Source organism: Chiloscyllium plagiosum, unplaced genomic scaffold (genome assembly GCF_037043375.1).
Source record: "Chiloscyllium plagiosum isolate Xiang-an unplaced genomic scaffold, Cpla_swu_hap1 HiC_scaffold_7, whole genome shotgun sequence".
Classification (NCBI taxonomy): Eukaryota; Metazoa; Chordata; class Chondrichthyes; order Orectolobiformes; family Hemiscylliidae; genus Chiloscyllium; species Chiloscyllium plagiosum.
Genome location: NW_028270145.1, coordinates 37,381,602 through 37,404,590, shown reverse-complemented (window position 1 = coordinate 37,404,590; position 22,989 = coordinate 37,381,602). Strand labels below are relative to the sequence as shown.

Sequence of the window (22,989 nt, the reverse complement as noted above, 5' to 3'; positions counted from 1 at the left end):
ATTAATCAATTTGTTGCGTATTGGATTCATTAACTTTCTTACGCATTCTCCATTCTCCTACATCAGCACAACTTGTTTAAACTGAAATATTGATTGGTCAAAAAATGTGGGGTTCTCAGATAACACCAGTTTTTAGGAAGAATTTGTAAGTGTATACTGTTGTTATTGCAGTGTGGTTATTAGTGTAATTTTGGATTCTTTCCCTCATTTTTTTTAACTGATCTCAGTCAATGCAGTTTCAGGGAAGCTGCTGTTGGTCTTAGTGCTGTGGAGAAGGTGAAGCAAAAAGATACCAGATTTCCCACCAGTTACTCTCCAACAGCGTATTTACCCTTCACACTCTAGATGTGATTAGATTAATGTGCATTGTCTTTCACATAGTAAAACATCCCAAAGTGTTCAACAGCATTATAAAACAAAGCAAATGGCACCAAGATGATAAAAAGAAATATTCGGCCAGAAGATCAAAGGTTGAAAAGATAGATTTTAAGAGTGTCTTGAAAGGGGATAGTGAGTTAGAGAGGTGGAGAAGACATTTCAGAACTTACGACATGGGCCCCTGAAGTCACAGCCATGTTGTGATGCTGTGGTGAGAATTAGCAATGCTGACAAGGCCAGAAAGAAGGAGAGCAGATATCTCAGAGGTTTGTGGGACTGGGGAGATTATGGAGATTGAAAGGTCGTGGTGGGGTAACAAAAACAGGGATAAAAATTTTAACATCAAGACATTCTATGAACTTTAATAAAGCTCTAGTTCGGCCTACAATATTGGGTCCAAGTCTGGTCATCAACGCCACACTAACAGGAATCCGATTCACGAGAGAAGAAGAAAAGGATAACCAACTCCCATTCCTAGACGTGATGGTACAGAGAACACCGAACGGAGAATTCACCAAAAGGAATACAGGAAAGCCACACACACAGACCAAGCCCTGAACTATGAAAGCAACCACCCCAACACATACAAACGAAGTTGCATCAAGACACTATTCAAAAGGGCCACAACACACTGCAGCACACCAGAACTGCAAAAAGAGGAAGCGGAACACCTATACAAAGTATTCGCCAAAAACGGATACCCGTGCAATTTCATCAACAGATGCCTAAGAGAAAGATAACGGAACGAGGACATGCCGCAACCCAAAGGACTAGCCACACTACCATACATCAGGAGCATTTCAGAACTGACAGCCAGACTACTGCGACCACTAGGACTTATAACAGCACACAAACCAACAGCCACCCTCGGACAACAACTCACCAGAACGAAGGACCCGATACCCAGCATGAGCAAAACTAATGTAGTGTACAAAATACCATGCAAGGACTGCACAAAACACTATATAGGACAAACAGGAAGACAGCTAACGATCCGCATCCATGAACATTAGCTAGCCACGAAACGACACGACCAGCTATCCTTAGTAGCCACACACGCAGACGACAAGCAACATGAATTCGACTGGGACAACACTACCATTATAGGGCAAGCCAAACAAAGAACAGCCCAGGGAATTCCTAGAAGCATGGCACTCATCCACAAACTCCATCAACAAACACATCGACCTGGACCCAATATACCGGCCACTACAGCGGACAGCTGAAACTGGCAACCGGAAGCGGCAGGGACAGGCCACTATAAATGCCGGAGGAAACACCACAGAAGCGCTTCACAGGAGGCTCCCAAGCACTGAGGATGTCACCTAGACAGGGGACGAAACGTTTGCAACAAACATTTCCAGCTCGGCGAACAGAACCACAACAACGAGCACCCGAGCTACAAATCTTCTCCCAAACTCTGCTCACTATATTTTAGGAAAGATGTGAAGAATGTTTCAGAGGATTCGGACATTTGCCAAAATGGTTCCACAGTTTGGGGTTTAAAGGAAAGGTTAGATTGGAAAGGTTGGGATCATCCTCTGAGCAAAGGAGATTTACAGAAGATTTGAGAGAGGTTAAAATAGCCTTTGATAACAGACAAGCAAATACTTCTCCCAGTAGCTGACAGGGCATGGATAATGGGTCATAGATTTAAGGTTTTGGGCAAGATATACCCAGGGGAGTTGGGGAAGGGTGGGGATTAATAATGTACAGAGGAACTTTCTTCCGCTGCATCTAATGTCTTGAAACTCTCTTCTCATGAAGATGGTGGAAGTGAAAACAGTCAGTGATTTCAAAAAGAATTTGGATGGGTATTTAAAAGAAGTAAACCTGTGTAGCTATGGGGATCGAATGGGACTGACTGAATTGCTCCACAGGGAGTAAATGGCCAAATGATCTTCGTCTGTTGTTTACAAACTCTGTTTACTGACCAGCTACAAGGGTGATGGATGGTACTCGGTAAAAGTCAAGGAAATTTGGATGACCAAGTGTACGGGGTTAGAATGTGGATGACAAGCCAGTAGAGCATTGGAATTGTGGGGCGTCGAGATAACAAAAGCGTGATTGAGGATTTCAGCAATGTGAGGTGGGCTGAAGTCTGGCGATATTACAAAATTGGAAATAGGTGGCTCTAGAGCTGGCACATACATGAGGAAGAAAGCTCATCTCTGGGTCAGATGTAGCAGTTAGATGCTGGCCAGTTTAGTCTCAGCTCTTTGTCAGAGAGAGGGATAGAGTTAGTAGCGGGTGGAGACAGTTTGGAGCGACAACTGAAAATAATGAGTATCGTGTTTGCAATACTGAATTGGAGGGAATTCCTGATTTTCCAGTATTGGGTATTAGATCAACAATCTGAAATCTTAGCAAAAGTGTGGGAGTCTAGAGCTTTGGTGATGAGATAGAGCAGGCTGTTGTAAGACTAACACTCTGCTTTGCATAAATATTGCTGAGAGGATTGCGTGTAGGTGAGAAATCGGTGGTGGTGGGGGCAAGAGCAGAGCTCTGGGATATATTAGGTATAACAATGCAGGAGCATGAAGAGAAGCTAAGGCAAGTAATACACTGGATATGAAAAGATAAATAAGAATGGAAATTGTGGACTGTATTTTAATGTGTCGAAGATGTGTCAAGGAGAGGGTCCAGCTTTACTTCAGTTCCCCATGTAGAGCTTCATTGTGTTGATAAACTGATCGTTCGCTGGAGAGCTCTTTGTGCCTGTAAGACTATATCCTGGGAAGATTCTGGACAGGTGAGCAGTAATAACTCAAGAAATAACTCAAGAAAAATTCTCTGGCATTGGTAGCATCACAAGTGAAATGTACTCTGAAGATTGTGGGTATGTGCATCCATGCGATGTAAGGTTACACTTTGAATGTTGGGTAGTGGGTTTTAAAGTTTATGTTTCAGTTTACTTCTAATTGTTGGACAACAGCATGCCATTCTGATAGCTGTCATTCACAACTTCCATAAAATAATTTAATTATTTCTCACCTATGTTAAACATTTTAGTTTTTCATTTAAAAAAAGGAGTACTTTTACATTGACCTGTTATGCCACACCTCTGGGATCAGAGGAACTTGAACCTGGGGTGCCCATTGTCATTTATGTATTAGTGGGTATTTTTAACAGGTGCCTATGTGTTTAACCCTCATTCATAGCGGGGCCTGGTATAATTAGCTGTGGTTACACAGTAGACAAAGGTGGTACAGGGTTTGTATCCTAAATCTTGGCAAATGGCCTCCAATTAGTGGTGAAAGGCTGGGAATTAGGAAAGAAATTCTGTGTTGTGTATTGACTGCCATTTCAGCTGTCCCATATAGCTCCTGGTGTACTGGTGTGGATTAAAGTCACCAAGGAAGCTTTAGGCGATGTTTACAGTAAGCCTGTAGACTTTGCATAACGTAGCTTTGCTTTGCATTTGTGGTGGGTTACTACGATATAATCAGGAGTCACAGCCTCCCACTTCCATCTGCTCAACCCATTACACAGCCAGTATGGTTATGACTTTAGATTGCCATCTTGTGTTTGATGAAAAATAGAACCAACACTTGCTTACACAAACAGTGACAATACTCAGTGCAGAGGGTGAGGAAGGGACTCCCATTCTCTCACTTGCTTCTACCAGTGTTACTCTTGGCCTGGTTATTCTCAGGTGCCTGTCCTGGTAAGGCTGCATTTCCCTTTCTAGTCATATACAAATAAAATCACGCAAAGCTCTGACAATTCTGTTGGGAGAAGTAAGATCAGTGGAGTTACGGGTATGATGAATTGTTTGGATGGCACTGTCGTTCCAAAGATTGGTTCTTCTAAATTGGTTCTGCTGAGAGCTGGCAATCTGTCTATATCCAAACAAATCGCCCTCTATTTAACTCGGTGTTAATCTCTTGGATTTGACAGGTTTTAGATGTGTTTGGAGCTCAAAGGTCAGAAGGACAGCATCATTTGGTACCATGTCGTTGGAATACATTTGATGTAGTTCACATCGACAATTAGTCAACCAAGGAATATCTAAGATCTCCACTGAAAACCAGTAGGTCCCAGTAATAGATTTCCTTTTTATGGTAGGACTCGGGAACAGTCTGTTCAACGTTACCTTAGAATCCTGATGCCCATTTTTGTGATTCACATCTGATTGACCTTCACATAACTGGTTGTTTTCCTCCATGGTTTTTCTTGCTTCCCATTCCTGTTCTGAAGTTCCCAAACTTTCTTATGCAGGAATATGGAAAAGGCTGAAGCAGTTTACATGCCAAGGTGTTAATTTCTATTTCTTAATTCTACCATGGGATTTGGATGTAGAATCATAGAATCACAGAATCCCTACAGTGTGGAAGCAGGCCTTTTGGCCCATTGAGTCAACACCAAGCCTTCGAAAAGCATCCCACCCAGACCCATTCCCCTTCCCCATCCCTGTAACCCTGCATTTCCTGTGGCTACTCCACCTAGCCTGCACATCCCTGGACAGTATGGGCAATTTAGCATGGCCAGTCGACCTAACCTACACATCCTTGGACTATGGGAGGAAACCGGAACACCCAGAAGAAACCCACGCAGACACAGGGAGAATGTGCAAACTTCATACAGGCAGGCGTCCGAGGTTGGAATTGAACCTGGATCCGTGGTGCTGTGAGTCAGCAGTGCTAACAACCTGGAAGCACAGGAAGTCCACTTGGACTGAGTGGCTTAATAGGACATTTCAGAGGGCAGTTAAAGTCAACCACATTGTGATGGATCAGGAGTCATATGGAGGAAAGCATTTACTTCCACATAATACATTAGTCAACCAAATGGATCAATATGGCTATTGATGATAGCTTCAATAATTTAAGGATTGAATTTAAATTCCACCAGCAGCCCATAGTGGGATTTGAACCCACGGCTCTCAAGCATTAGCGTAGTCCTGGATGCAGGTACAGTTACAATGTTAAAAAGACATTTGAATAAGCACATGTATAGGGAAGGTTTGGAGGGATATAGGCAAGTGGCACTAGTTTAGTTTGGGAACATGGTCGGTGTGGACTAGTTAGACCAACGAGTCTGCTTCCATGCTGTATAACTCTGACTCTGGGCCAGTGACATTACCACTGCCTCCCCGTTGCACTGAATTGGTGCAGCATTATTAGGGCTCAGTTAACTGTGATATTCAGAGGCTACAATTCGCATTGGATCATGTAAGGATACTAATGACTTTATTTGTGTGTGATGGACTCATTAGCATATTGGGGGCAAAGTTTGTGGATTGAAGGCCAAACACAATTAATGCTGTTAAACAGAGACTTGTCCTCACCTTGCTAATAAGCTACTCAATGGAGCTGAAGCGAGTTAGAGTGACATTTATAGCTATTCTGTTACTATTGTGAAAAAAAATCCTTCATTCTAACAAAGCAAATCTTATAAATACCAGCGAGTTTACAGATAGAAATTTTCAGCCATGAAGTAATCCTCTTAGGAATTGGAGCATGCTCACTCAGTGACATTTTGCTGGATCACAATTATGGTAGTCTTGAAAAAGATTGAATTTATAATCACTGCATTCTCAAATAATGGTCTGTAAATTGAATAGTACAGACTAAAAGCATAAGTTAACTTGCCTCTCCATTAAAACTGGTGACATTTTTGTGAAGCTGAGAGCTGACATGTACTGTTTAAGTGGCTTTGTTGTGTATGGAAAATAAACTTTCAAAGATTGAAGAAACTAATAGGCTGCATTAAATGTCAGAACATTTCCCACTCAAGCTGTCTTGATAACTTTTGAATGAGATTGACAACTTATGGTGACATGTGGGCTATTTACTGCCTCACGCTTGCTTGAAGCAGGATTCGAATTGGTATAATTTGTCCTCGGGCCCTCGTCATTGGGTAATGCAGAAGTCTTTAACTTGTAAGTCTGGGCTGGAATCATGAGGATTATCTGGACATCCCTGTAAAGAGTTGTAGAGATGTACAGCATGGAAACAACAGACCCTTTGCTCCAACTTGTCCATGCCAACCAGATATCCCAACACAATCTAGTCCCACCTGCCAGCACCCGGCCCATATCCCTCCAGACCCATCCAGTTGCCTTTTATATGTTGCAATTGTACCAGCCTCCACCACTTCCTCTGGCAGCCCATTCCACACATGCACCACCCTCTGCATCAAAATGTTGACTCTTCGGTCTCTTTTATATCTTTTCCCTCTCACCCTAAACCTAAGCCCTCTCGTTCTGGACTCCCCCACCCCAGGGAAATGATCTTGTCTATTTACCCTATCCATGCCCCTCATGATTTTATAAACCTCTATAAGGTCATCCCTCAGCCTCTGACACTCCAGGGAAAACAGTCCCAGCCTAATCAGCCTCTCCCTATAGACCAAATCCTCCAACCCTGGCAACATCCTTGTAAATCTTTTCTGAACCCTTTTAACTTTCACAACATCCCCTCTGTAGGTGGGAGACCAGAATTGCATGCAGCATTCCAAAAGCGGCCTAACCAATGCCCTGTACAGCCGCAACATGACCATCCAACTCCTGTACTCAATACTCTGACCAATAAAGGAAAGCATACCAAATGCCGCCTTCACTGTCCTATCTATCTGTGACTCCACTTTCAAGGAGCTAGAACCCTGCACTCCAAGGTGTCTGTATTCAGCAACACTCCCAGGACCTTACCATTAAGTGTACAAGCCCTGCTAAGATTTGCTTTCCCAAAATTTATCTAAATTAAACTCCATCTGCCACCATTCATCCCATTGGCCCATCTGATCAAGATCTCATTGTAATCCGAGGTAACCTCCTTCACTGTCCACTATACCTCCAATTTTGGTGTTATCTGCAAACTTACTAACTGTACCTCTTATTCTCACATCCAAATCATTTATATAAATGACGAAAAGTAGTGGACCCAGCACTGATCCTTGTGGCACTCCACTGGTCACAGGTCTCCAGTCTGAAAAACAACCCTCTACCACCACCCTTTGTCTTCTACCTTTGAGCTAGTTCTGTATCCAAATGGCTAGTTCTCCCTGTATTCCATGAGATCTACCTTGCTAACCAGTCTCCCTTGGGGAAACTTGCCAAACGCCTTACTGAAGTCCACATAGATCACATCTACCGCTCTGCCCTCATCAATCCTCTTTGTTATTTCTTCAAAAAACTCAATCAAGTTTGTGAGATGTGATTTCCCACGCACAAAGCCATGCTGACTATCCCTAACCAGTCCTTGCCTTTCCAAATACATGTACATCTGCCTGTCAAGATTCCCTCCAACAACTTGCCCACCACCAAGGTCAGGCTCACTGGGCTATAGTTCCCTGGCTTGTCCTTACCATCTTTCTTAAATAGTGGCACCACGTTAGCCAACCTCCAGTCTTTTAGGTGCCTTTTAAGTGTTGTAATTGTACGAGCCTCTAACACTTCCTTTGGCAGCTCATTCCTTACACGCACCACCCTCTGCGTGAAAAAGTTGTCCCTTAGTTCCCTTTTGAATCTTTTCCCTCTCATCCTAAACCTATGCCCTCTAGTTCTGGACTGCCCCCAACCCAGGGAAAAGACTTTGTCTATTTATCCTATCCATGCCCCTCATAATTTTATAAACTTCTGTAAGGTCACCCCTCAGCCTCCGATGCTCCAGGTAAAACAGCCCTAGCCTATTCAACCTCTCTCTCTAGCTCAAATCCTCCAACCCTTGTAAATCTTTTCTGAACCCTTTGAACTTTCATAATATCCCCTCTGTAGCAGGGAGACCAGAATTGCATGCAATATTCCAAAAGTAGCCTAACCAATGTCCTGTACAGCCACAACATGACCTTCCAACTCCTGTACTCAGTACTCTGACCAATAAAGGAAAGCATACTAAATACCTTGTTCACTCTGATATCTACCTGTGGGGGTTTGCATTGATGTCTTACAAAATTCTCATATCATCTCTTTCAGATTTTCCGAATAGTACAGACATCATGCATGGATCTTCTGAAGGTGATTGAAAAATATCAGCAAAGACTCAACAGTAAGTACTCAAATACGTCCTTCTGGTAGTGTTGACAAAACCTACTGCATGAACTGCTCGTCTGTGGAGTCATCAGGTAATTGGCTCCACTCAGTACAACTTTGGTTGAAAATAGGTGCATGAACATCGATGCAGGAATAGGCCATTCAGCCCATTGAACCTGCTGTGCCATTTTGAAACGTGACTGACCATCTACTTCAATGCCATAATCCCATGGTATCCTCAAAATTCTTGATTTCATTTGGAACTAGAAATGTATCAATCTGTTTTGAACTTGCTCAATGATTGAGCCTCTGGGACAGAGAATTTCAAAGATTCACTTAGAAGGCAGAAAGTCTTCCATTATTGGATACCATCAGAATTAGCAAATCCACGCACTCATCATCTGGCCTGATCACATTCAGAGAGATAGTTTGCAGGGCTTCTTCCAACTGGTCTAAGATCATTTTAAAATGAACAAGCTTTGAATACCTTTCTTTTCATCTGCACTTCACCTACTGAATTCATCTTCAGTCAGGAGGCAGTGAGGACTGCAGATCCTGGAGAAATCCGAGTTGATAAAGCGTGGTGCTGGAAAAGGCGCAGTAGGTCAGGCAGCATCTGAGGAGCAAGAGAGTTAGCATTTCGGGCAGGACCCTTCTACAGTCCTGAAATGTTGACTCTCATGCACCTTGGTTAACCCCTGACCTGCTGTGCCTTTTTCATTCATCTTCAGCTGCAAAGTGGGTTGATTAAATTTCAGACTTGCCCTAAGGAAGTGCACAGAGAAGGGTAGAAGGAAGGTAAGCATGTCTATCATAGACCAGGTAGATGCCAACGCCATCTTTCAAATAGAGTACATTTCTGTCCACTTAAGACTTTTCCACATGTGTCTGTTGATGTAAGCTGAAAGCCAAGAGCTCTACCCGATCGCTTACGTCATCGAGAAGCAACCTAGCCTGATGTGCCACTTTATACTCATACAGGATGCAGCTCAGAAAGAGCATTACGTGTGCAGCTTCTCCTCTCTTGGACTGGTATCGTAGCAGAGGAAGGCTTAATATTTTAAAGCACAGAATGCATAGTTTATCATTATGAGATTTAATTCATTTTTAATCAAAATTTTTGATCCCCTATCATCACAGCAGAAAAATTTACAATATTTTAAGAGATTTCAAATGCTATATTTGTTGATGCAGTGCCAGCAAGATGAAGTGTCTGAGTTCAATTGTCACTAGATATATCGACATTTCCAAATTAGTACACTCTTGGAAAAATCCCAGTTTAGTGGATCACCTCTACTCAAATTGTTGTCACCAGCACTTTACTCTTGTGTCATTCAGCACAAGTTGCTGAGTCTCCAGACAGCCCAAGCCTGAAAAGACAAATCTGCTTCAAGTGGACATTGTGTAAAAATGTGACATGTTAAGCAATAATGTTTTGCTAAACTCCCCATGGCCATACAGCGATGTCACGGAAATTAGAAACATTTCTCTTCTGGGGGCTGTGAGTCTTTGCATCTGTCTTCCCAGGAAAGCAGTAGAGGTGATGTCATTGAATATTTTTAAAGCAGAGGAGATGGATTCTTGACTAGCCGGGGGGGTCACAGGTCATTGGGAGAGGGTGGGTAGAGGGGAGGGTAGGAATGAAATGGGAACGTGGAGTTGAGACCATAGGCAGATAGCCATGATCATATTGAATGGTGGAGCAGGCTTGAGAGGCGGAGTGGCCTACTTCTGCTGCAAATTTGTATGTTTGTGACAGGAAGCAGAATACTGTGTTTGCTTCATATGCTGTAGCATATGCTACACCCTAACTAAAAGATGGATTAGCCATGCAAGGGCCCACAGAAACCATGACCAGTGACACACAATGTCCTATTCATTAGCCAGTGATTGCTGATGATAACAACCTGAACTCATTGATTCCAACTTTATTTTTGGTGCAAGCACATCTAATTATATCTAAAACCTAGGCTTCTGGGCCTGGTCCTGCTTTAGAAGTATCGAGACAATTTGTGTCTGTAGGTGGTGCTGTTTGTACATTTTCTACCAGGATATGATGAGCTATATGGAGAGACCGAAATTGTGGTGAATTTATATCTGTCAGCACCAATGACCAAATTCATAACACCATAATCACCATGTGCAAGACAAGTGCAGGGAAACAAATATTGCTTTCCTCTTCATAAAAGTTTCAGTGCAAGGTCAGAGGGCAAGGTGAAGAGATTGGGACTGTGAGAGTTGCTGTGACATGTGAACAGATGAACATGTGACAATTTGAAGGCTCCTCCTGTGCTGAAACCCTTCAGTGGATCTTATTTAAAAATCACACAGCACCAGGTTATAGTCCAACAAGTTTAATTGGAAGCACTAGCTTTTGAAGCACTGCTCCTTCATCGGGTGGTTGTGAAGGAGCAGCGCTCTGAAAGCTAGTGCTTCCAATAAACTTGTTGGACTATAACCTGGTGCTGTGTGATTTTTAACTTTGTACACCCCAGTCCAACACCGGCATCTTCAAATCGTGGATCTTATATTATTCTAAATTAGCTTGAGGGGATTTAAAACATCTGCTGTTGCTTTTTTTATACACTTATAGGATGTGGCCATTGATCTCTGGGCCAGCATTTATTGCCCATTCCTAGTGGCTCTTGATGAGGTAGATAAGTGGTGATGAACTGTGTTCTTGAATTATGCAGTCCGCTTGGTGTAGACGTGACTAGTCAAAGCGAGGTGATTATTCTGGTTTCAGTCGTTTCTTCCTTTTACATGATTAGTACAATCTGGTTCTCTGGACCATTTCAGAGGACAGTGAAGAGTCAGTCATATTGCTGTGGATCTGGAGTCACATGCAGCACAGACCAGGTATGGATGGGAATTTCCCTCCCTGAAGGGCATTAGTGAACTGGATGAGTTGGGTCTCTGAATTGGTAGTTATGCAATGACACCACTAAGTTGCCTAGAAGACATGAAATGGATTTCTGCAGTCTGAATCCTGGTACCAATTGAACAAAATTGCCTTTGATTTGGGAGTGGTCAGCATTGAATTAGCAGTCAGTCTGAGGAAGGCCATCGGGCCACTGCTGTAAGATGTGGAAATATGTCCACTTAGGCTAGAGCCATGGCGAATTTTAGTCTGTGTTGCTAACCATGCTGTACCTGATCTGGAAGTGGTTGTCACTGATCGAGCGTGAATGAAACCCAGTGTTCCAGTCTCTACTGCTAACATTCTCACTTTGAAGATTCGTTTTCAAATACAATTGAAAAATTAATTTTAATGGTTCTGAAACTATTGTCTCCAACTGGTAAGATTCACACTGGTAATAGCAAGAACTGAGTAGTTTCTATTTCAGGCACTCATCATTTGTGGCATACACTGTTGGGTCAGGAGCAGGTTGGTAAGCCAGAGAGTGAAAAGTTTCTCTCCTCTGCTACAACTGCGTAACTTACTCAAAAAGTAAGTTTCCGTGCCTTGTGTTTCTATCTCCCACACCAAGCTACCTGAGGAGGATTGACGCTATGTGCAAATTATATTTCCATCCATAGCCACAATAAATTGGGTTAAGCTTGTCCAAGCCTGATTCAGGAGGGGTTTTGTCAACTCTGGCTGGATCACATGTGAAGTGAACGCTCACCTCTCAAGAGCTTCAACATTTTACTCATTCACATTCAGTGTAGATGTTGTTGGCTAGGGTAACATTTATAGCCCAGAAGGCATTTAAGATATCCTACATTGAATGTAGGAGAATTGCAGGTGATACAAAAATTGGTGAGATGGTGAATAGTGTAGAGTATTTAGATGGGCTGATCAGATGAACCGATGTGTAGCAAAATGGAATTCAAGTTGGATAAATGTGAAGTGGTGTACTTGGTTAGGATAGTCAATGCAAGGGAATACATGATAGACCCTGGGAAGCGCTGAGGATCAGAGGGACCTTGGGGTGCATGTACTCTGATCCCTTAAGGTATCAGGACTGATGGGTAAATTGGCTAATACCGCACGTGGGATATTGTGTTTATTAACCGAGGCATAGAGTTTAAGAGCAGGAACTGTTAAACATTGGTGAGGCCACAGCTAAAGTATTGTGTGCAGTCCTGGAAGGACTTGTAGGAGGGATGTGATAGCATTGGAGGGGACGCAGAGGAGATTTTGTGGGATGTTAACAGAATAAAGCCAAGGAACTGCGGATGCTAGAGGTCAGGCATCATGGAGAGAAATCAATGTTAATGTTTAGAGCCCAGTGATGAAGAGTCAGTGGACTCAATACATTAACTCTGCTTTCACTCCACAGATGTTTCCTGACTTGCTGAGTTTTCCCAGCAATTTCTGTTTTTGTTTTCTTGGATGTTGTCTGGCTGGAGAGTTTCATTTACAAGGAGAGATTGAACAGACTGGGGCTATTAGAGGAGATTGAGAAGAGTCACAATTGAGATGTATAAAATTATGATAGCGTGGACAGGAGGAAGCTTTTCCCCTTGATGCAGGGATCAATGACCTCGTGCCTAGATTTAAGGCAAGGGGCGGAAGGTGAGGAAGATGTGAGGAAAAGCCTTTTCACTCAGAGGGTGGTGGGAACCTGGAACTCATTGCCTGTGAGAATGGTTGAAGCAGAATTATAGAGTCATAGAGATGTAATGCATGGAAACACACTCTTCGGTCCAACCTGTCCAGAGTTTGTTTCAGATTTCCAGCATCTGCAGTTTTTTTTAAATCAAATTAAATTGTCTTGTTGAATGCCCCCAAACCTAGCATAATGGTAATATGACTACAGTAGTCAACTATCTGAAATGGCAGAGTAAGCCACTTTGTTCAAGGGCAAATAGGGATAGGCATCAAATGCTGAGGGGAAAAAAACCCATCTCTTTTAAGATCCTCCTTAATACTCTGTTTAACTATGCTTTTGGTCATAAACCCAGTATTGTCATCTTTAGTGCCTTTTTTTTCTTAAAACCCTTTGAAACTCCTTTGCTGTGTTTAAGGAGCCTAAATTAGAATAAAAGTGAAATACTGCAGCTTCTGGATATCTGCAGTAAGATGTGACTGAACTTGAAATATTAACTCTGATTCTCAGCCCATAGTTGCTATTGAGCTTCTCCACCTCTTTCTGTCTAAGTTAGAATTTATTTTTTGTAAGGACAACTCTCTGACCATTTATCTCGACGATTCTTTTGTGTTTTTAATAGTAATGGCTGTTTAACTTATCCATTGCAGCTCTATCCCAGGAGGAGAATGAGCTGGGCATGTTTCTGAAGGCACAAAGTGAACAAGATAAAACCCCAGCTGGCAGGATGATGAATGCCACCAGTAAGGCCCTGTGTGGTTCTGCAAAGCAAAGGTACACTTACTCACTAGGCCTCAGGCTCACCCTTGTTGTCTCACCTGATTTCCATGTGTATGCTGTTGGTTGAGAAATAAAATAATTAGTGGATATATGTTCATTTTATTTAATTTTAGCTCTGATGATAATGGTGCATGCAATTTGTATTTGTGAACAAATTGAATATGCAATGTTTTTAAGTTGAAGACTTGAGCTTCAAGCTCCCCATTATGTTTTAGTGGGTAGGGGGTGACTATTTCTAGTGCAATTACAGTACGCGCAATGGAAAGATTCCCAGATGATACTGAATTAGAGGAATCCACAGTTGTGTAAACATTTCAGACCAAAATCATTTGAGAAACCTGTTTCTGCAGTGGGGTTCTGGGAGTCTTTCAGATGTGCTGATTTGCAGGGAAGATAAATTTAACCTGGTGCTGAAATTGGTTGCATGTTTGATAAAAAGGGATGTCAATGCAGAACAGCAAGGGTTGCATTGAGCATTGTTTCTTAAGAATTTAGTGAAATATATAATATTTTAAATGCCTATAGTATGCACCGAGGAGCAGCCAGACCCAGACACATGTAATGCCTGGAGCTAGACTGAAGTACTAGTGGTTGAAGATCTCACTGCTGGGTACTACGAATATCAGATAAAGCAACAGTATGTTGGTTTTTCCTATGATCCCCTCTGCCATTCCCTGAATACTGATATTCTAAATATGCCTGATGTTGTGCAATCTGTCCACTTTCTGCCTTTGCCCATTCCAGGTTAGCACTGCGCGCCCCTCTAGTACGACTGGAGCAGGAAGTGGAAACATTCCGGCAACGAGCAGTCACTGATACTCTCCTCACAGTGAACCGGATGGAACAGTCTCGAACAGAGTACAGGGGGGCACTACTCTGGATGAAGGATGTCTCTCAGGAATTGGATCCTGACACATACAAGCAGATGGAGAAGTTCAGGAAGGTACATGGGTTGTGCAGGAATATTGTATTCTATTCCATTAATTTGGGGATACCTTGAACTGGAATTTGTACAGATGTAGAGCAACAGGCAGTCTAACTTGGGAGACTCTTGAAATGAGAACATTTTGATTAGATGCAATTGGATTAGATTACTTACAGTGTGGAACCCATTTTGACCTGGGTTTTTGGTTTGCTCTTGCATTTTGTCAGATTTGCCATCTTGAGAGTGTTTTGTTTCAAGGGTTGTGTTGGTGGTAGTCAGATTGCACTACCAACTGGCTTTTGTCCAGCAGCAGCATCCACAATTTCCTGGCCTACAATGCTGAATCTGTATTTTTTTTAAAAGGCCATCACTACTTTGAGACATTCGTCAGAGGACGAATCTAGACTCTTCTTTCAGTTGCACTGCTCAAACAGGCTTTATTTAAAATTGGAGAATAAGTAATGAGCTTAACGTTGATGGCCTGAGATTATTAAGGATAAGACTCTTCTTTGTTTACAATAGTCTAATTATAATTCTATTTTGACGTGGATTTTGGCCTTTCTGTGAATGAAAGCCAGTGATTTGAAAAACTACATGTATAATTGCACACAATATTGAACTCTTAATTCCAGGTATAACTTGGGTTCCCAGAACAATACTTGAATTTCGGGATTAAGCATCTAACAATTATACTACTTGGCCCATTTAATATGACTCAGATCAAACATTCTGGGGAATTAGTTTCTGAACAATAACAGAAAATTCTTTTCAGTGGTGGGATTGGAATGAAAGTTCAGCAAAAAAGGAAGCAGAGGATGTTCAAAATGTAGAGATTTTTGCATTACTGAGCAAGTATACTTATATGTGCTGGCTCTATTTTAATATTTACTGGAGTTCATCTAGACTTATTGTAAATTATTGCTGATTTTGTTAATAAGAAAGAATGTCTTTGAAAGCTGACCTAATTCTGTCAATTCAGATTTCAATTTGAGTCCTTCATTGACCTTTTTATTCCACCTCCCCAGTCCATCCTTCCAATATCATTCATCTGAGGTGTCAGCTTAGCTCATTGGTAAGACTCTTGTTTTTGAATCAGGAAGTCACCATTTAACATATCACCAAGAACAAGAGGATGCTGCCTTAGTAAAGTTGCTGCCCTTCAAATTCCACTCAGTTTACCCCTTCAGGTCAGTATTTAGGAATATCATCGCATTATTCAAAAGGGACAAAGAGTTTTGATGTCTTGACCAATGTTCCACAGTCAATCAAGTCAATATCATAATTGGTCATTAATGTTCAAGTTGTATTTTTGACTTACATGTACAAGGTGACATCTGAATGTGCCTCAGGAATACAGTTTAACAAAGACCAGATGTGCCATGCTGTCTGATGCCATTGCGGTTAAAAGTAGACCATCCAAATGGCATACCGATTAATCATTAGGCTGAGCAATATGTTGAACATAGGCAACATGGGAACTTCAGCCTTTTCTTTGTGCTGTTAGATAACTAATGCTAGATTGAATATTCTGTAACGTTGGTAGGTTTGTGGACAGTCCCGGCTGATTCGGGGAACTCTGAGGATTGCACAGTAGATTTGGAATAATTTCTGGAGACAGCTAGCTTCACCAAGCCAAAACCTGCCTCAGAGGGCACATTGGGCCAACGTCGTTTTAAGCTATTTTCTGAGTTCAAGATCCTTGATTGGTCTGAAGTTTCATCCCAATTCTTCCTAGATTCCGTTGTGTTTATTTGTGAAAATAGAACTTAGAACATTACAGCGCAATACAGGCCATTTGGCCCTTGATGTTGCACCAACCTGTGAAATTAATCTGATGCCAATCTAACCTACACCGTTCCATTATTATCCATATGTATGTCCAATGCCCATTTAAATGCCCTTAACGCCACCGAATCTACTACAGTTGCAGGCAGGCCGTTCCACGCCCCTACTACTATCTGAGTAAAGAAACTACCCTGATATCTGTATCACCCCTCAATTTAAAGCTATGACCCCTCATGTTAGCCTTCACCATCTGAGGAAAAGGTTTCTCACTGTCCACCCTATCTAATCATCTGATTATCTTATACGTCTCAATTTAAGTCATCTCTTCACCTTCTTTTGTCTAACAAAAACAGTTCCCTCATCAAACCTTCCTTCGAAACCAGGCAACATCCTAGTAAGTCTCCTCTGAACCCATTCCAAAGCTTCCACATCCTTCCTATAATGCGGTGACCAGAACTGTACGCAATACTCCAAGTGTGGCCTTACCAGTGTCTTGTATAGCTGAAGCATGACCTCGTGGCTCCAAACTCAATCCCAGACCAATAAATGCCAACGCACCATCTGCCTTTTTAACAACCCTATCAACCTGGATCGCAACTTTCAGGGATTTATGCACCTGAATACTGAGATCTCTCTGTTCATCTACACTGCCAAGAATTTTACCGTTAGCCCAGTACTCTGCATTCCTGTTACTTCTTCCAAAGTGAACTACCTCGCACTTTGCCGCATGAAACTCCATTTGCCACTTCTCAGCTCAGTACTGCATCTTCCCTATGTCCCTATGTAACCCACAACATACTTTGGCACTATTCACATCTCTGTCCACCTTAGTGTCATCCGCAAATTTACTAACCCATCCTTCTACACCCATGTCCAGATCATTTATGAAAATGACAAACAGATGTGGCCCCAAAACAGCTCCTTGTGGCACTGAGCTCCAGGATGAACATTTCCCATCAACCACCACTCTCTGTCTTCTTTCAGCTAGCCAATTTCGGATCCAAATGCTAAACCACCTTCAATCCTGAAACTCCATATTTTGAGCAATAGCCTACTGTGTGGAACCTTATCAAACACCTTACTGAAATCCATATACACCATGTCAACTGCTTTACTTTCATTCACCTGTTTGATCACCTTCTTGAAGAACTCAGTAAGATTAGTGAGGCACGACCTACCCTTCACAAAACTGTGTTGACTATCCCCTTTCAAATTATTCCTTTCCAGATGATTATAAATCTTATCTCTCATAACCTTTTCCAACATCTTAGTCACAACCAAAGTAAGGCTCACTGGCCTATAATTACCAGGGTTGTCTTGACTCCCCTTCTTAAACAAGGGAACAACATTTGCTATCCTCCAGTCTTCTGGCACTACTCCTGTCGACAATGATGACATAAAGATCAAAGCCAAAGTCTCTGCGATCTCCTCCCTGGCTTGCTAGAAAATCCGAGGATAAATGTCATCTGGCCCAGGATCTTACCTATTTTCAGATCATCCAAAATTGCTAAAACCTCCTCGGTCAACCAAAATCCCATCTAATCTAGTAGCCTGTAGATCCGTATTCTCACTAACATTGCCCTTTTCCAAAGTGAATACTGATGAAAAGTATTCATTAAGTGCTTCCCCTATGTCCTCAGATTCCACACACAACTTCGCACTACTATCTTTGATTGGCCCTAATCTTACTCTACTCATTCTTTTATTCCTGATATACCTATAGAAGGCCTTAGGGTTTTCCTTGATCCTGTCCGCCAACAACTTATCATGTCCCCTCCTGGCTCTTCTTAGCCCCCTCTTTAGATCTTTCTGGCTAACTCACAGCCTCAATGTGGACTTCCAGCTTCCAGGTAAAGCCCTGCATGGACTAGAGGCTAGGTGCTGGCATGGACTGGGTTGGAAAGTCTGTTATTCTGAAATGTTTTTTTTTTCTAATTTATTCCTATGATCTGTAATGCTGGACTATTTTTTAAATTTTTCTAAATTATTTTCCCCAAGAATTTGTCCTTAAGAGTTTGTACTAGGTACATTTGTAGCTAAGATGGTGCTGTAGATGATGAGTTGTAAGCTTTTCACTGCATTCATTTGAATACCTATGACAATAAATCTAATTCTAATGTGGCTCCCTCATTGCTTCAGAGACACACAGGAATGCAAAGTCAGCTCATAAGTGTATTCTTGTCACCTCTTTGCATTTGCCATACTCCTCATCTGCTATTTTTCTGATCTCTCGCCAACATTCCCCCCTCATTCATTTTTCAAATCCAGCCTTCGCTATCTTAGCAATGTAGTTTGTATTACTTGCTGGTGATTGCTGTTCTCAGGTACTATCATAGAGAAAGGACTGACCTCCAATATCCAATATAAAAGAAAAATGAGAAGTCCAGAATAAAATTTAATCTTTATTAACTTGGCATTCGAAATGGTGAATTTGGCATCTATTAAAACGTATTGCCCCAGGCAAATGTCTAATTTGCCTATATGGACAGGCTGGGTCTGCAAAGAGTACACAAAGTACATAATTGTGTTAACTGTAGCAGACAATATCACTTCCATATCTCATACGCTGCTGGTGAATTCCTACTGCTCTGAGAGCCTGAGCGTGGGGTAATCTGATTCTGTGCAACAGGGCTATTTTGGAGAATGCAGGACTAGAATTTAAGTCTGCAGAATGTTTATTGATTGAATTAAGAATTCAGTGAGTATGTGAAATTTTTTAACTTTCTCCATGTGGACCAGTAATACAGTTATTGAGGCTTTGCCTCGCGAGAGCATTTTGAGCTGTGTAGTCAAGACTGTGTAATCTGTCATCCGATGCAGTGCTGGGGCAACATAATTGTGCAGAATCACGACTGACTATACGGAAAACTCTCGGGAGGGACTGGGACTTAGGACAGCATTCAGAATGAGCAATTTATATTCCAGGAAACAGAGACCATTTGCAAAATCTAGTTTTAAAATTCTTTTATAAAGATGTGATAAACACAAACACTGCAAGCTTTCCCTGGTTAATGCCAGATGATACCTCCAGCAACACGCAGTGACTGGAGACTAGTTACATACACATTAAGTGATCAGAGTTGACCCCAGTCATGTACAGCAGTGAGGTCTCCAAATGTGATTGCTGGGGAAATTATTCAAACGTCATTCTAGCAATGAATAATGGTGCCATGATGTATAGCTGCAGTTAGAGGAGATGAATTAGAAATTTTGGATGTAGGTTTGCTTGCTGAGCTGGAAGGTTCATTTCCAGACGTTTAGTTACCCTACTAGATGACATCTTCAGTGGGCCTCAGGCGAAGCACTGCTGAAAATTCCTGCTTTCTATTTTTATATGTTTGGGTTTCTTTGGGTTAGTGATGTCATTTCCTGTGGTGAAGTCACTTTCTGTTCCTTTTCTCAGGGGGTGGTAGATGTGGTCTAACTCGATGTGTTTGTTGATAGAGTTCCAGTTGGAATGCCATTCTGTGGGTATAAAGAACTTGTGGCACTGTTGATGGTATTTGGGATTGGTCATACACAATTAACACCAACGTAAGAAATAGGAGTAGGAGTAGGCAATTTAGGCCCTCGAGCCTTTGCTGCCATTTCATATGATCATGGCTGATCTGAGCCTCAAATCCACTTTGCTGCCTGCTCCCCATAATCCTTCAACCAATGACTAATGTCCTCCTTAAATTTATTCAGTGTCCTGGTATTAACCATGCTCTGGGAATTGCACAGATTCATAAACATTTGGGAGAAGTCATTTCTCATCTTTAGCATAAAACTATGACCTGTTGCTCTAGATCTCATAGAAGGGATGTTGAGGAAACATCCCTTCTATGTTTACTTTGTCAATTCCCTTCGGCCTCTTATATACCTCAATTAGATCTCCTGTCATCCTTCTAATCCCTGGTGAGTATAGGCCTAAACTGCTCAGTCTATCATCAAAACATAGCCCTTTCAACTCTGGGTTTAATCTTGTGAATCTCCTCTTAACTGCCTCCAATACAACTATATCCCTCCTCAACGAGACCAAAACTGTACTCAATACTCCGGGTGTGCTCTCACCAATGCCTTGTATAATTGCAACAGCACCTCCCCACTTATATACTTTATTCCTTTAGCAATAAATGGCAATTTATTTGCCTTATTACCTGCTGTACCTACACACTAGTTTTCAGCAATTCATGATGAAGACTCCCAGAACCCTCTGCATGAAGCATTTTGAAGTTTCTCTTCATTTAGATCATAAGTTGTGCTTTTATTCTTCTAACCAAAATGGATAATCTCACACTTACCTACATTAAACTTCCATCTGGCAACTTTTGGCCCATTCACCATATCCATTTGTAAATTTTTTACTACTTCATTACAATTTACCAACACGAGCAAGTGTTTGAAATTTATGTTATAACTCATCATTCTCAAATTACAAGAGGAAAAACGACATGCGGGATATTGCTTTGGTTCATAATACACCTCTTAATGCAGCGACTATTTATATAATACGTATAGGCCCAGATCTTTAGCTTGGGATTAGAAACTGTATTTTCAACACTAATCAAAATAAAGTATAGACATTTCCCTCAAATGGATTTTTTTGGAGACACTTTCTGATGGAAGATCCTTCAGAACTGATGCAAAAACAAAGAAAATTACAGCTCATGAACAGGCTCTTCACCCTTCCAAGCCTGCGCCGATCCATATCCTTTACCTAAATCTGCTGCCTATTTAAGGATCTGTATCCCTCTCCTCCTTGCCCATTCATGTATCTGTCTAGATATATCTTAAATGACACTATTGAGCCCGCCTCTACCACCTCCGTTGGCAATGTGTTCCAGGTAGCCACTGCGTAAAGAGCTTTCCACCCATATCTCCCTTAAACTTTTCCCCTCTTACCTTGAACTCATGACCCCTAGTAATTAAGTCCCTCGCTCTGGGAAAAAGCTTCTTGCTATCCACACCTCTCATGAGTTTGTAGACCTCAACCTCTATCTTTCTAATGAAAATAACCCTAATCTACTCAACCTTCTTTCATAGCTAGTGCCCTCCAAACCAGGCAACATTCTGGTGAACCTCCTCTGCACCCTCTCCAAAGCATCTACATCATTTTGGTAATGTGGCGACCAGAACTGTACACAGTATTCCAAATGTGACTGAACCAAAGTTCTATACAACTGTAACGTGACGTGCCATCTCTTCTACTCAATACCCCTTCCGATGAAGGAAAGCATGCCATGTGCCTTCCTGACCATTCTATTGACCTGCATTGCCACCTTCAGGGAACAATGGACCTGAACACTCAGATCTCTCTGTACATCTTTTTTCCCCAGGCCTTTTCCATTCACCATGTAGTTCATTCTTGAATTAGATCTTCCAAGATGCATCACCTTGCATTTGTCTGGATTTCATTTGCCATTTCTCTGTCCAATTCTCCAATCTATCTATATTCTGCTGTATTCTCTGACAGTCCCCTTCACTATCTGCTATTCTGCCAATTAGATTAGATTAGATTACTTACAGTGTGGAAACAGGTCCACACTGCCCCGCCGAAGCGCAACCCACCCATACCGCTACATTTACCCCTTACCTAACACTACGGGCAATTTAGCGTGGCCAATTCACCTGACCTGCACATTTTTGGACTGTGGGAGGAAACCGGAGGAAACCCACGCAGACACAGGGAGAACGTGCAAACTCCACACAGTCAGTCGCCTGAGGCGGGAATTGAACCCAGGTCTCTAACGCTGTGAGGCAGCAGTGCTAACCACTGTGCCACCGTGTCGCCCACAATCTTAGTGTCACCTGCAAACCTGCTAATCAGACCAACTATACCTTCCTCCAGATCATTTATGTGTATTACAACCAACAGTGGTCCTAACATGGATCCCTGTGGAACACCCACTGGTCACAATTCTCCATTTTGAGAAACTTCCTTCCACTATTACTCTGTTTCCTGCTGCCCAGCCAGTTCTTTATCCATCTAGCTAGTATATCCTATACCCCATGCGACTTCACTTTCTCCATCAGCCTACCATGGGGAACCTTATCAAACACCTTACTGAAGTCCATATACATGACATCTACAGCCCTTCCCTCAACAATCAACTTTGTCACTTCCTCAATGAATTCTATTAAGTTGATAACACATGACCTTTCCTGCACAACACCATGATGCCTATCACCGATAAGCCCATTTTCTTCCAAATGGGGATAGATCCTGTCCCTCAGTATCTTCTCCAGCAGCTTCCCTACCACTGATGTCAGGCTCACCGGTCTATAATTACCTAGGTTATCCCTGGTACCCTTCTTAAACAAGGGTCAACATTAGCAATTTTCCTGTCTCCAAGACCTCCCCTGTGTTCAAGGATGCTGCAAAGATATCTGTTAAGGCCCCAGCTATTTCCTTTCTCGCTTCCCTCAGTAACCTGGGGTAGATCCCAGGTATACCAGGTACTAGCTAGATGTCAATGTTCTATTAGTCATATGGACAAAAATGGATTGTGTAGGTTAGATGGCCTTCAGATTGATTTCACAGGTTGGCGCACCATTGAGGGCCAAAGGGCCTGTACTGTGCTGTAATGTCTATGTTCTGTGTTCTATTTGAT

The 22,989-nt window shown here is 42.1% G+C and overlaps 1 protein-coding gene across 1 annotated transcript in view; it reads left to right on the top strand.

Annotated features, from left to right (window-relative positions):
- LOC122551458 (islet cell autoantigen 1-like protein) overlaps nt 1-22,989 on the top strand; it is a 139,107-nt gene that overhangs the window by 57,661 nt on the left and 58,457 nt on the right. Inside the window, exons 4-6 of the mRNA XM_043693391.2 lie at nt 8,294-8,366; nt 13,557-13,680; nt 14,431-14,629. Coding sequence (XP_043549326.1) covers nt 8,294-8,366; nt 13,557-13,680; nt 14,431-14,629 — 396 coding nt within the window. The remainder of the gene's footprint in view (nt 1-8,293; nt 8,367-13,556; nt 13,681-14,430; nt 14,630-22,989) is intronic.